General features: G+C 33.7%; 1 protein-coding gene across 2 annotated transcripts in view; it reads left to right on the forward strand.

Moving 5' to 3' along the window:
• Positions 1 to 10,003, forward strand: part of LOC123718599 — a 69,783-nt gene extending 59,780 nt beyond the window's left edge. The window contains exons 13-25 of one of the 2 annotated variants that reach the window (XM_045675252.1): positions 797 to 990; positions 1,191 to 1,287; positions 2,006 to 2,254; positions 2,597 to 2,862; positions 3,968 to 4,119; positions 5,088 to 5,242; positions 5,390 to 5,587; positions 5,917 to 6,061; positions 6,570 to 6,771; positions 7,490 to 7,625; positions 7,781 to 7,895; positions 8,251 to 8,359; positions 8,704 to 10,003. In XM_045675252.1, coding sequence (XP_045531208.1) covers positions 797 to 990; positions 1,191 to 1,287; positions 2,006 to 2,254; positions 2,597 to 2,862; positions 3,968 to 4,119; positions 5,088 to 5,242; positions 5,390 to 5,587; positions 5,917 to 6,061; positions 6,570 to 6,771; positions 7,490 to 7,625; positions 7,781 to 7,895; positions 8,251 to 8,359; positions 8,704 to 9,187 — 2,502 coding nt within the window. In that variant the 3' untranslated portion in view covers positions 9,188 to 10,003. The remainder of the gene's footprint in view (positions 1 to 796; positions 991 to 1,190; positions 1,288 to 2,005; positions 2,255 to 2,596; positions 2,863 to 3,967; positions 4,120 to 5,087; positions 5,243 to 5,389; positions 5,588 to 5,916; positions 6,062 to 6,569; positions 6,772 to 7,489; positions 7,626 to 7,780; positions 7,896 to 8,250; positions 8,360 to 8,703) is intronic. The other variant, XM_045675259.1, reaches the window with a different exon arrangement.
• The last annotated feature ends 5,551 nt before the right edge of the window (positions 10,004 to 15,554 follow it).

The raw sequence follows: 15,554 nt of genomic DNA on the forward strand, positions 1-15,554 counted from the left end.
TTGTATGACTTAGGTATTAAATGTCCTTGAATATTTTGCATCAATTAATAAGGTAATTGTACAAAAACAAAACATCCTTAACAGTATCTCGGATGATAAACTAATAGATATAGACTTTATGTATTTTTTACCGAACTATGTGAATTCAATTGGATTTTGACATACGGGAGTCATAGCTTTTGCTAAGTTTCGTTTCTAAATCCGTTTTATTAGCTCCAGAAGATAAACCACTCCTTATATGGAAATTGTTTTCGTTTTCACAACAAACTCCAAAGCGAAATTAGAGAATTTTCACTAAATAAATTCAAAGCCCTCGTTAAACGTAAATTAATAAATAGAGATTTTTACAATTTTTTCGTATACTAAAATGATCTTTGACCTAATCCTTGGCATGGATTTGCTCCAGTTCAAACAATTTGTATGACTCAAAAGTTAGCGAATAACAAGAGTGGTGGAAAGTTTCTTGCCAGTTCTTTTGACCTTTCTACGCCCTTGACTTGCGAACTGGTAGTAAATATAAATTTACAATAAATTTAATTTATTTTCTGACGTTCATAAGTGTACCTTTTTACCTATATGAATAAAGTTAATACTCAAACTCAAAAAGTTTGAGTATTATTTTGTCGGTGGTATATTACTGTAAGCGTTTAATTCCCTCTAGAGATGTCATATTTATATGTGTTCTGTGCGAATTAAAAATTACTTTTGTTATTGGCACCCTTAATATCGTACGTGTATGTTTTAATTATTGTACAATTTAGCATTACGAATAACAGTCTAAAATTATTTTTTATAGAAATCCGGTGAATACAGCTGTCAAGTGTCATCAGCAGCCGGCGCCAACTCTAAATCCGTCACAGTTTGGGCACTGAGCCCAACTGAAGATGTGTGTCCAAGTGAACCCTCTCATGGTATTCGATGGCCTCAAACCGCGCCAGGTGCTCATACTGTGGCTAACTGCCCAGTTGGATATACTGGTGAAACTACAAGGTATATTATGATCATAATATATTTTATCCAAAATAAAACATGAATATAACTTTCTGATTTTGTACCGATTTAACAGTTTATTTATAGACATGACGCATTATTAATATACTTAATAAGAAAGAAATAATAAAAATGTTGCCTCGTAACAAAACTATCACATTACAAATTAAATAATTATATTAAATTAATAATATTTTCAGATTTTGTGAACCAAAAACGATTCAATCTGGTGTACAGTGGGCTCATCCAAATTTCTCCGGCTGCATCGACGAATCATTACAAGATACTTATGAACGGGTAAATTCTCAATGTTACGTAATATTAGGTTATTGCGAGTATTTAGTTGTATTCGTACAATGATAATCCCGGACATACGCATGGGTTAAGGATGTAATGAATTTTCTCTTGACTAATACATAACAATGTTAGGCTACAAACTTACTAATAAAAATATTTAAAATAAGTGTCAAATGACATTACTAAAGGTTCTATGTTATACTATTATTAAGAAAACAGTAACAATTAATTTGGAGTAGTGTAAAAAATTGTTTTATTACACTGTTAAAAAGAAAACATATATTAGCTATAACTATCAATATGTTTTATACTTCAAAACATCGAAGCAGATATTATAGCACATGTATCCTTATTTAAAAAAAATTACTCCCTCCATAGGAGCTTATCATTTTAAAAAATCAAACATAAAACTACACGCAATACTCGTGAGCGAGTTTGCTTATCTTGCCGAAGCCGCGTACAAATTATTTGAAGAAGTCTATTAAGTATGAGGGTGTGCAATTATGTAATCAATTACCGTCTATAATTCGTAATATTAGCGTGTTTAACCAATTCAAGATACATATCAAAATTAGCCTAGTAGATTAAATTTAGGACGGCTGTTTGATGGCGAGATAGTTCATATTCATTAAGTTCAAGCAAAACATTTCTTTTGTTATAAATAATAAAGCTCTTGAAACATTAACATAATATTTTGTTTTTTTTTTTACAATTTCAGTTCACTCGAATATCTTACGGATACTCCTGGGTGCCTGTAAACGATGTTTTACGCCAATACGGATCAATACTGCGATCCCTGCCTGGACATCCGGGTGCAGCTACAGTACCACTTCGTCATAATCTGGATATCCTAAATTATCTCCGGTCTTCCGTAGCGCAGAGGAAAGATAGAGAATTAAGTGCTGAACCACTCTTGAGGATATACGACATGTTGCTGAAGTACCCCGATGGATTCCTTGATGAGCAGGTATATATTATATAGTAATCATTTCTTTATCAGTTAAAAATGTTATCCAATTTCATTATTAAGTGGATAGTTTTGCATTGCTTACAATTTTCATATTATTTTTTCTCTCTTCCCGGAACAGACTACAGAAGTTTGTATTGTTTCTTTTTATTCTTTTGATTTTAAACAATAAAGTTAAAGTTGTTATATGTTTTTAGTGCTTAATAAAATCTCAAATTTGAGCTAGAAGTTCTACAAATAATAATTTTAGCATTCCATATTATTACTATGGTTGCTAGAAAACCTCACGATTTAGTCCAGTGAAAATAAAAAAACTATATATACAATCAAAAATCCTTTTAGAAAATTTATGATCTCCAAAACGCAATAGTGGACACAGCGACAATGAAAGAAGACCTTGACTTTGTGGGCGAAGAGTATTCTGCAGATGTCAGATTAGTATTAGACAAAGCACACTTTATTTTCCCATTAAACCCGAATTCTGAAGAATGGTTATTGACCTCTATGGACGTGGAAGTAGAGGGCCAGGGGAACGTGTCTATAGCGGTAGTTAATTATAAGGATCTGTCGTCTCGCCTACCTTCTTTGCGAAGATCTATTGGACTCAAGTAAGTACACTATACAGATAATTTACATGAACTTTAAACGGAACAGGAAACTCAAAAACCAAGTATGGTTATTGCGTTTTTCAACAAAAAATTGTTTTCTTTGATAGATAAACTATTAACTGTTGAAAAAGAAGAAAATGGTGTTAATATAATATAGTCATAACACATTAAAGGTAATGACTATACTAACCTCAATATATAAAATTTATAGGTATAAAATTGGTACGAAGTTTGGCTATCAAATCTAAATCTCTTTTTAGTTGGAGGCGAAGTGCGACTCATAACATACGCAATACCTGTGTTCAATTAGAGTAAATTTTTTTACAAGAAATGTACCTGCCTTGAAATCAAATTATTTTACGTTTATATATTTACACCTTATAACACGTGCAAAAAATAAAATAAATACGGTACCGCCTAATTCCTACTATATATATATATGTCGGAGAAACACCTTCCCCAGTGACGTCATCAACAGTGGTTGCAGATTTGGTGGGCGTCATGAGGGTAAAGCGCCAGCACAAAACACGACGATTGTAGTTTTCACAATATTTTATTTACACTGATGATACACTGATATTTTATGGTAGCTATTAATAATAAATTATAAGTTTTAAGACCGAGCAGTGATTTCAATGCACCAATCTAGCGACCAAAACTCAGGGATCCAACTCGATCCGTCTCCACTTCAAAAAGGCCCCGTAACAACCAACGGACTGGCCTATATATAGATGGCGCTTCGACCCCACTTGAGCAAAGCTCTGCTCTCATTGGTCGTTTGTTTAATAACGATTACAATCTTATAAATTAGAAAAACGTAACTAATTTTAACTAAAATCACTAATATGTTAACAGAAATATGTTTTAGGTTTTATAATATCGTAAAATCGCGTATTAAGTTAAATTAAGATTAATGCAACGTGTTTAAATGATAAAGAGAATTTAATGTGTTATTGTACAATCAACAAGCAACTCGTTGAATGGCTTCCTCCGACATATATATATAAAGGAAATAAGAACAGTGCGAAACTTATTTTATAATAATCCTTTTTAATAGATAAAGTTGAATCGTATCGCGATCGATGTGTAATTTATTTAATATTAGGTACATATGTTCAATGGGACGTTACAGAGGCGATCGTGAAGTTGAATACAAAATGGCGTCTACACAATCTCAAGTTCGCGCGTATGGTGGAGATGATGCCCAATACATAGTCACACTGCTTTTCACACACGCTAAGAATTACACCGCTATTGGTACGTATAATATTAATAATCCAACAGGCGCTACAACCCTAGGCCTTGGCCTCAGACTGCATCCGTTTTTTTGATAATTTTTGCCTTATATATATAGAATTTTCCATACACCTCCGAAACGGCTCTTTCTATGCATATTCAGTAAATCTCAGAATCGGCTTCTATCTATATTTCAAACCCCTAAGTGATAAGGGGTGTCCACCCCAAATTTTTTTTTTTATTTTACAGAATTTTTTTTTGTTTTTATTTTTTTATGATACAGCGTGACAAAATACATACAACCCTTAACTATCACCCCTATACAATCAACCCCTATTTTTATTATAGTAAATAGATTATTTTTATTGACGTTTGCTGGGTCAGCTAGTATATAATATAAATATATTATAGTAAGTATAAATAATATACTTTGACATGATATAGATTTTAGGGTTTCCTCACGATATATACTTCCAACCTCAGAACAAGTCTTAATTGTGCACATAGAAATAAGAATCCATTAACGCACATCCGTGATTCGGACGCTCGTTCTCTGGACTCGCTCACTTCGGTTTAGCTAATGCAGCATTTGGCTTTAATATGAATAAATATAAATGAATTAGGACTTGGTACGTTATTCAATATACACTAGAGTATAAGTTCACAATTAGTGAGGTGGGGGCCAGAAAATTAATTAAGACTCGTCATACTAGTTGCGTTCTTTGTCTAACAGGGCTACTGTAAACATTTCAAATAATTGAATTAATATTTAATTTTATTTGTTACCCTCTGCAAATTGAGAATGTCAATAGGTAGATTCTAATGATGAAACCCAACTTATATCTTTTTCAATATTTGCAGGATTGATATCGTGATACGATACGTGATACGATACCCTGTCGTGCACATGCGTATCAGATAATTCCGTTATTAACTTCCCAAAGTGTAAATTGTAAACAGAGACTGTAAGTATTAACAATGCTTTTCAGAATCGAAGTTGGCCTGTGCCGTACGAACCGCAACAGATCCTTCGACTTGGGATATAAATGCGTGCGAAGTGAGGATCCCTGAGCCAAGCCACATCTCTTGTCGATGTCGAGGTTTGGCTACGTACGCGCTCTTCACTGTTGCACGCTCCACACTCGTGAGTCAATTAACGAAAAATCTTTTAGAAACACTCTTACGTAATTAATCCTAATTGGTAATAATAATGAAACATTTAGGGTTGAATGTGACGTCATGAAATCACTTTATAAATGCTGTACGTACATTAAATACAGAAATTTTCTAGACAGATGCGGAAAGGGATCTGGGTGAAATTGTTAAAGTGACGGTTGGCTTAGGAGGTGCACTGTGCCTTATGGCCGCCTTCATACAGCTCGTGACCACAATATCTGGCGGCCCAAGACTACCATCAATTTTAAGAATGGTTACTGCTGCGTCAAATGCGGCTGCTTTGCTGACGTTACTTGAATGCGATACTAGGCAGGTGAATATGTATAAATAGGTATTGGATTATTAAACAAAATATGTTTATTTTGTTATGTCGCGAAAGATATGATTATTTCTATGTTAACAAGGTAAGTAGGGACAGCCTTCTAAACAGAACTTAAATTGAAACCTTGCCTTAAATTTACAAAATGCTTTATCAGCTAGCCTTAAATGGTTAAAATCTAGGTCAAATTTATTAGTTACATAATAAGGAAGGCCTTGAGATTTTCTTGCACAGCGTATCGTGTCGCTTTACAGTGCCCCAGGGCTGTTATACTTCCATTTATAAAACCTTCCTTTAATCCACTCATTTAAATAATGTTTTAGGAAGAATCATGTCCGGGTGTATATGGATGGATTTGCGCAGCGAGTTGGTGCATCGCGTGTGCTGCACTTTGCGCACAGCCTTTATTGCTGCAAGCCGAGTTAGCTGGACGTCCACAGAGAGCCAGCTCCGTTGGAATACTTGCTGGTAATAGAAACACTTTGTTGTGCATTAAATATGTTTTAATATAGAAAAGTGTAACCGTGTTTTGCTTACTGTTGAAGACCGCACTGATTTACATTGTATTTTAAAAAAAATCATGTATCTATTTTTTTATTATATAATAACTAACAGTTATGCATTAAAACTTATGCAACGAGTTATTTATTTTGTCGAGTATTTTGAATATAAAAAATGTAACTAGCTGAGCCGTCAAACTTCGATTCGTCATTTAAATCTTCTCATCTTGAAGATTATTACAGTACTAATATCGCTATTCAAAAACAGGGACTCGTGGTACACGGATAAAAATAAGAATTATACGTAATTTAAATGTATCATAACTAATAAAACAATTATGAAATCTTGTACGACCTCTATACGCCTACGAAACGTTCACAAAAATCGATCAAGCCGTTTCGAAGGAGTCTGGTTACAAACACCATAATGTCATGTAACTATATATTGATGTGTTTTAATACACGTTGAATTTCAGGTTTCGGTACCATAGTATGGCTTTGCGCTAGACTATGGGGTGGGGCCCCACTACAGCTAGGCTCCGGTGCCCAACTTATATGCGCAGGCGGCTGTATACTGCTGACGCTGCTATGTGCGATTTTAGCGTTTTGCGCTGCGTATAACATGCGCATAGTTAAGCGCAAGGTGCCCGCTGAGAGACGAGCTTATTTAAGTAACAGGTATGTAACAAATGTAAACATTAAAAATAAAAAAAATATTTTGTAGGTTACCTACCTGAGGTATCCTACAAAATATTTTTTTTCTATAAAGAACTTCAAACCAATGGACACTTTAGACAGATATAATAGTAGAAACTACGGTAAGTACATTAAGAAAACCCGGGTCAGTTAGTTTTGTTTTTTGAGGCCAATGGGCTCAACATGTTAAGTGATAAGGGATCATGATGCCCATAGGTACTCACATTGCTAGAAGGCTCGCAAGTGCGTTGCCGGCCTTGTACGACTTGGTACGCACTTTTCTTGAAGGACTCTAAGCCAAATTGGTTCGAAAATACTTCAGTACGCAGCTGGTTCCACATAGTGATGATTTGCGGCAAAAACTGCCTTAAGTAACGCTCTGTTGTGGAACGTTGGTCAACGAGGATATAGATGGTATTTTGTATTCTGCCTTGACGTCCGGTGATGAAACTCAGCTGTAGGAATTAGTCCGAGCAACTCCTTTGAACACTCTCCATGGTAAATGCGGTAGAAGATGCAGGGGGACCACATCTCTACGCAACGCCAAGGGATCAAGCCGCACGGTAAGTGACTGGTCGTTGACGATTGGAATCCCTCTTCCTTGAATAGTAACGTGTTAGGGTCATTTGAAAAACTAAAATAAAATGACAACTTGAGAGACTAGAAATACAGCTACCTTACAAACAATTATACATTTCAGAATTCGCATAGTCCGCCATACTCTAATCCTATTGGTCACGACAACTGCCGCGCAGATGGCGAGCATTGCGTACGCGCAACCCGGTGACCGAAAATTAACCCTTGTTGCCGGACTTGCTGTTACCGCATTGGCTGATGTAAGGACTTTTTCACATTCCTATATATATTTCTATAATAACTGTTTTGTACATCTTCGTGTTTATTAGAACTAGATCTCTTTAAGTAATCTAGTGAGATGACAAATAACTCTTGGCAATTTTACTACAATCAAGGGTACTAATGATAATTTCAGGGCTTATCAATGTTCCTCTGCTACGTGTTATGTGATGACGACAGCATTCAACTCGCGCGTCGATTAATGTCTCTTCCTTCAGGCCATAAGCAGCGAGGAGATACCACATTAAGCTGTTAGTATTTTAGGTATATATTACTTATTTTATTTGGAAAAGTATAACGTATACAAGTTACGTATACGTATAACATAGGTGAATGTTCTTGTTTATATTTACAACTGATTCCAATAATACGCCTATTAAGCAAGCAATAGACGTTCAGAAATACGAAAATAAATCTTACAAATCGTTATTACGGCGTTAATCTATCTAATAGAGTCAAGTAAGAAAATCTTTACGAACACGTATTAAAAAAATCCTATTAAAATAATTTTATTGGTATTAAAATAATTCAGCCAGCCATTTCACAATAACTGTATTTCATATTATGATATAAATAGGTGCGTACTATCATAACCCCCTTCTCCAGTGTACATCGCACAAAGCGGAGAGGCCGAGAGTCTAGGCTTCGACGGCTCCTCTCCCATCACTCCGCTCTCTTCTTACTGGAGGTTCGATAGTCCCTCTAAGATTCACAGGTCAGCAGACATACACATTATAAATTAAATAAATACTATAGGATATAATCATTAATATATAAAAATATATTTCTTTAGCAATAGGCGAAAATTACTTGCGTCTTTTGCAAGTTTGAAAAGTGTTATGAAATTTTAAAATAAATATCCAAACTTAACTTAACTATAATCCAAACTTATACCGTACTCAACATAGATTAAGGTTTTATGTTATAAGTGTATCATATCTTTCAATACTATTTTCTTAGTACTAGGCGACAAATCGACACAAGGTTATACGCAACTAATTTGGTTACCATAATATTTATAAAAAAAATATGCGTTACCAATTTAAGCATTTTTTACAGAAATTCGCAAGACAGTCGCGCTGATATAGTGCGAAGTACTGAATATACCGCCAGCCCGCATAATCCGAGAAAAAATACGACTCGGGCCCTTTGCGACCTCATCCCTCAGCCTGATTTAAGCTCCACATACATTGAGCTGAAAGTCCCCAAACAAGATATACTAAACATCGATCCTCCTAACAAAGTAAGACCCTTTAAAATTAATTTCACAGATCTCAACATACCTAGATGCACCTTATGCCAATCTAACCCAGACATATCCCTTCCAATAAAAAGCTGTTTGAAAAAACCAAAAAAATTCACATCTAGTATTTCATTACCAGCCGAGGAAAGCCTGAAAACAAATATAGAGTTAATTAATATTAAGTGGAATAAGGCGTATGATTCTCCAACGGACCAAATGATTAATAAAATTTCTCATGATTTAGATTTTTTGCTAAATAGAAAGAATAAAGATATACAAATACAGGAAGCGCCCACCTAGATTAGTTATAAAATTGTTTTGTATTTTAATATATTGTAATAGATAAAATACTGCTGCAACCTTAAAAGAAAATTAGGAGCCCAAAGCGACTTTGTCATTGATGCTTGTGACATGTGTACATAAAATTACTTAACAAAAACTTTAAACATATTTTAACCTAATAGAAATATTTGACTGACTCAAAAATACAAGCAACATATACGTATTGTATTAGACCAGACATTATTATCTATTCTTTTGTTTTGACAAAGACACCACAGGATATGTATTCTGTGTTTGGTTTAGTTCTTTTCTCAAAAATACAACAACATATACGTAATGTATTAGACTAGAAATGTTTATCTGTTCTTTTGTTTTGACAAAGACGCCACAGGATATGTAATCTGTGCTTGATTTAGTTTTTTTGTCTTGCTGTATAAATAACAAAAATAAACAACAACAAAGTCAGACAAACGTTTCATTCTTGCAATAGTGTTTTATTTCTTATTTCCTAAGAGTTTTAGTGAAATTATATGATTGCCCGTTTTAACCTCATTTGTTATAAGTATAAAAATGTATCTCACAAAAATAATGTTAATGCATAATAAGTATTATCTAGGTACCTGCTAATTTTATATACCTATTTATTAACGATTCTTATTAGTGTAATTATACTAAAAATCATTGCCCTCAAATTGTTATGTAAGATTTTTTTTGTTTTAACCATTGCATAAATTAAGTTTATTTGTAATAAAATTATATCATACATTTTTAAATAAGGTACTAATATCGTGTAAATAATTCTTTTTGTATTGAAAATAAAGGTATTTCAGTTTTCTTTGTAATTTTATTGTTTTTGCCCGAGTTTGGAATGAGACCCAAAAAATGGAAGTATAATTTTTTTTAAACATCCTTACTAGATATAACAAATAATATATTTCGAAAGAAGAAAGTTTTTTTATATACCAGAAATAAAATATTTTAATATATTAATAATATTTTATTGCCATAAACAGGTTACATAACAAAAATCGCATTATCGCAGGTAATCGAATAAACGCTTCATTATTCACTTGCAGTGGCTTAGTTTCTATGTAGTCATGAGTTAGATTTCCTATGAAGCCAATACCGTCTTCACCACAAGGGCACATGGAGCCCGTGCCCGGGGCCCCCATTCTCAGGAGGCCCCGAAGGATAGAAAATTAAATTCTCTTACACATTACATAAATTTCGACATTGTCTATGGTTGGGGGAATCCCCGAATGATGTATTAAACTTTTCGGCCTCTTCGATCGCCTCTTGGCGCGGTGTTGTGGCAGATTTAGGCAACTCGTGGGCGTTTCGCGTGCGATCAGCTGTACGGTTTACGTTATTCAACCAGTTGAATTCTAAAAAGTGCTCTCAAAAAATTTAAAAATGGGTGGTACTAGGTACCACCCATTTTTTGTTGTGTTGTGGGATGAAAAAAATCGGAATCGAGAATTAACTTTTTATTCGTTTCCGAAACGGAGTTGGGAAGTTGAAAAATGAAATAAGTAGATAAAAGCTGTCAGAAGAATTTAAGTAAACATTATTATGAGGATTTGACATCAGGAACGTATCGGTTTCGATTGAGTACATTCATTTATTTTATTTACATCATAAAAAATTTACACTAACGTGTATGTACAAACAGTATTGCTAAACAAAATATGCCGTTTTCAAAATTCGTTTTTGTATTGACGGTATTCCATGTTTTTAAGTAATACACGCACAAAACCAGGACAAAAAAAAATCGAAACCAACATGCAGAATGTTAATCGTGATTAATAAATCTTGCATTTTTTACAGTTGCGTGCAAGTTATTTTTTATTTCATTGTTTTAGTATCTATAATATATTCTAGATGCAAAATGATAAAATTATAAATAAGCAAATAAATTAAATTATTATCGGTTCCACATTTCCGAACAATACTTATTCCTTCAATATATTTCTTTAAAAAAATATCTTCATTTTCCGTTTATAAATTGGATGGATGGTTGAAAAGTTGCTGATGATGGCTATGGAAAAGTTGATATTCTATATTTTTTGAACAGCCCGTTACTAGTAATACGATAATCTATCTTACAATCAAATAAATACGTTATAAAAATGATATATGCAGTGAATTTGAAAGAATATAACATGGTTAGTGTACCTTACCTTTCGACACAGATTTTCCGCGAAAAAAGTCTGCGTAAATATTCTGAAATCCACAATAATAGTTTGGCTCATGATGTGATTTTATGAGAAAAACGACCTCGATTTGCCGCCGTTAAGCAACCGATGGCGTTGCCGTAGCTTCGCCACGATATCCAAGAGGCGTATAGGAGAGAGTGGCGTTATTTTGTTTCGTTTGATAATTAAAATTTAGTAAGATGAACAGAAGTTTTGAGTTTTGTCAGTTGATGTCGAAAATAATCTATTTAAGTGGTTAAAAAAAAAATTATAGCTTTAAAATAAAATACGGAAAAACTTCCAAAGCTCACTTCTTTTTTAACGGTTGAAAAAAGAAATAAGCTGAGGGATTATTCATTATCATCATCGCAACACAAAAGTACGACGAAAAAGTGTGACGTAAATGACAAACACACATTACATGCTAAACCATCGACTTCAAGCTACTGTGAATTAATAACTGCAAGCTTAGAGAATATATCTGTGGAGGAAGTCCGTGATATTTGGATTCTAAAAAGGGCCAGAGCCTAAAGTTGTTCCAAAATATAAATAGTGACTTCTCTGAAACTTCTACAAGTTTTCAGATTCAAATGGTAAATCGAAAGCTAGAAACTTGACTAAAAATATTTTTACTCGTAATTCGACGAATAGTGAGTACTTAGAAAGAAAATTGCTCCTTTATTCACCAGCAAAGAAATCAGTATACTGTTATTGCTGCCTGCTATTTAATACCGCTAGTGGCACTGGACATAATTTAAGTTCGCCTAATGAAGATTGGAAGCATATAAGTAACTTATTGCTAGAGCAAAGAACAGTTTACATCACAGGGAGTTTATTTTGAATTATGTTGAAGGAATGAAAAGTACTGGATAAGTTGATACTGAGTTGCTGTCTCAATATAATACAGATATTAACTATTGGAGGAATGTGCTTAGAAGGATCGTTGCAGTAGTGAAATTTTGGCTTCAAAAGATCTTGCTTTTCGTGGTGATAATAATACATAAACATCGCAAAATAATGGGATTTATTTGGGATGCTCAGAACTGCTTAGTGAATTTGATCCTTTTCTTGCTGATAACATACAAAACTGCAGAAATCATGGAAAAGGAAGTACATGATTTTATCGGTAAACACTGGTTACGAATTTATTAGTTAATGGGACAGCAAGTTTTGAAAGCTATTGTTAAAGAACCTTAATCAGTGAAGTACTACTCTATTAGCGTATATTCTACGCTAGATCTGTCCCATGTTGACCAGTCAGGTCACAGTTCACAGTTAGATACGTAAAAGACAGACAGCCTATTGAGAGATTTTTGAAATTTTTGCCTATGGATGAACATAATGCGCAATACAGATACCATCTTTAACTTTTTTAAAAGCAAAATTTATTTGATATATAGGATTATATCCTATAAAGGTGGTTGCGAGTGGAGCTACGACAATAAATCAAATATGTCTGGAAATTACTCTGGTGTTCAGTCACAAATAAAAGAAGTTTGTGAATTTGCGATTTACGTTCCATGTGCGGCGCAGTCGTTAAATTTAGTGGGTGTTACTGAATCAGTAACATGTTACAATTTGTACAAAAATTGTTCAATTTTTTCTCGGCAAAATCAAAAAAATAGTTTGGCAAAATCGTTGACAAAACGATGGAAAATTGTGGCAGAGCATTTAGGTGCAAATAGAGTCCTGAATTCTCTTTCGGAAACTAGGTGGTCTGCACGCGCCAATGCTATTAATTCTTTGCAAAATGGTGATTCAAATATTTCTGAAGCATTTTCTTCAATCGCAAGTGACATCAATCAACCAGGATACACTACTCAGGAAGCCCAAAGCCTAGCAAAAAAAGTAGTTAGTAAGTATGACAATAACGCACGCAATAATTTTGATCACTATGAAACGGCTGTTAAAGAAAATAATCCATATGTTGACTAGAAAGATACATTTGAAAGAAAAAGATTTCGCAGCACACTTCACACTCACAATCACTTTTTTTTGGCGGATCATCAGAGATTGCACAGTTAAGAGGCATTAAAAAGTTCCGTGTAGATACTTTCATACCCGTAATTGACACATTTAAAAAAACGTTCAGTAGCATACCAAGAATATAATGGTAGAATTAGTTTTCTTTGTCAGTTAACAACAATCAAATCTATTGAGTTGACCAAAAAATGCAAAGAATTTGCAGAATTTTATCATGAAGACATAAAAATGCAGATGAGTTAAAACAATGTTTTTATTTAAGCAATCAGCGGATGTAAATGTCTCAACCTTACATAGCCTAATAAAATCGAAAGAATATTCCTTTGCCTAATGGTTACCAATTGTAGTGGAGAGCGGTAATTTTCGCAGCTTAAGAGGATAAAATATGAAGTGCGAACAACAATGTTACAAGAACGGCTAAGTTATTTGTCAATTATGTGCATAGAAAGTGATAACCTTCAAAAATTTTACTTTAAGGAAATAATAGAAGTTTTTCTCAAACAAAATCAAATCCCGAAAGAAACCGTTATCGTAATTGAAACCAAAAAACCAGCAGCATTATATATAATTAATGACATATTATATCATACTTCATTTTATTAGACTTAATTATCTGTAATAAATGGTCATACTAAGTAAATTTGTTTTTATTATAATTGTTTTTTTAATTTCCAAAAAGGCCCCAAATTCTTGTGTGCCCAAGGCATCCAACCTCGTATAGGACGGCCCTGTATGTAGCAATATAAAGAATTAATTATAATAATTTAAATATAAAAATAATTAAATAACGAAACAAATTGATATATATTTTTTTTACTTTTTCCATATAAATTAATAGGTTTTTTCACATCGTCATAGTTAAAATCGATAACCAGTCCAGTGTTGCATATTCTTACAAACAGTTGAAATTGTTATAAACAAAAGTGCAATGCCGGATTTAGAGGCCCCAAATTATTTTTCTCTTTTTTATATAAAATGTAATAAATTCAGTCGAGGTTTTTAATAAATAATCCATTTTATTGTAAGCATAGATTCCTTAATAATCAATATCTCTATTGTAAAGGTTTCCTTTTGCCCCCTAAATCCAGGGCTGCAAAAGCGGTGCTAGAAATGTGAGTGTTGTTTTACAATATGTATTGCCCACGAACCTGTCTAAGAGTATTTGTGTAGTCGCCAGAAGAAAATCTTTCCGGTGATAGAGGTGAATACTCTAGTAAACGAAAAGCTTACGCACACAAAGTACCTGTGCTTTTTCGAAGAGTTCGACACTGGAATAGTGAAACGGTAATTTCCCACCTAAAGTTGACTAGAAGACAGAATGACTTTGAGCTCACTTTACAGTAATGAGTGATGTGCTAGTAAAGGAATAAGCTTTCAGCACGGTTAGGTTAGTATTATTCTTTGCATCAATGTTGAAAAAATTGTGACCAATCTCAAATCTGTCATGTCATGTCAATGATTATGCCCATGTATTTAGTTCTCGTTGCTTTCATGATTGAAGGCAATCACAATCTAAGAGAGAATCGCTACGTTTATTATAGGGAAGACGTGTCGGTATTTTTGATTCAGTATTGTCCGGGCAACTAGATGAATTAATTTGACTAAGTCGTAGGTAATTTTTTTGTTATTAAGCGTTCAAACTACTTTCAAGCCACATACCTGGTTCTAAGTGCTCTCCTCAGCTGCAGAGTTAACCCCATCCTATATACCATGTAACAGTATGGCTGTATCATCCGCTAATTTCGTTAGTTCCTCCTTTGTCAAGGGATAGTTAATTGATGTAAATCAAGAACAGAGTTGGACCTAGTGTACCTATTGCCTTGTGACACGCCATGCGTTGTATGAAGTGAAATGAATCACTCGTAAAGTGAGAAACAATTTGCCAATTTCGCATCTTGAACATGAGCTATCAGGTTCTGTCTTTTTAGTTTTATTGAGAATAATATTTTCTACAGCGGTCAGAATGTAGTAATTGACATTATTGAGCGAGTCTGTTGGAGTATCATTTATATTAAATAACTCTTCGTTTTTTATTGTTATGTATGCGTATATGTATTTGTCCAATTGCGAACTCTTGTCTTGACAATATATAATACACTAAATGGATGGTTGTATGTTCCGTTACCGATATTGGTGTTTGTTTTAGTTTCTTTAAACTTTTTAAATGCAATCAAATAAGCCCTTGATACTCGTTTTGCCAAAAATCA

This window comes from Pieris brassicae, chromosome 2, assembly GCF_905147105.1.
Source record: "Pieris brassicae chromosome 2, ilPieBrab1.1, whole genome shotgun sequence".
NCBI classification, from domain to species: Eukaryota; Metazoa; Arthropoda; class Insecta; order Lepidoptera; family Pieridae; genus Pieris; species Pieris brassicae.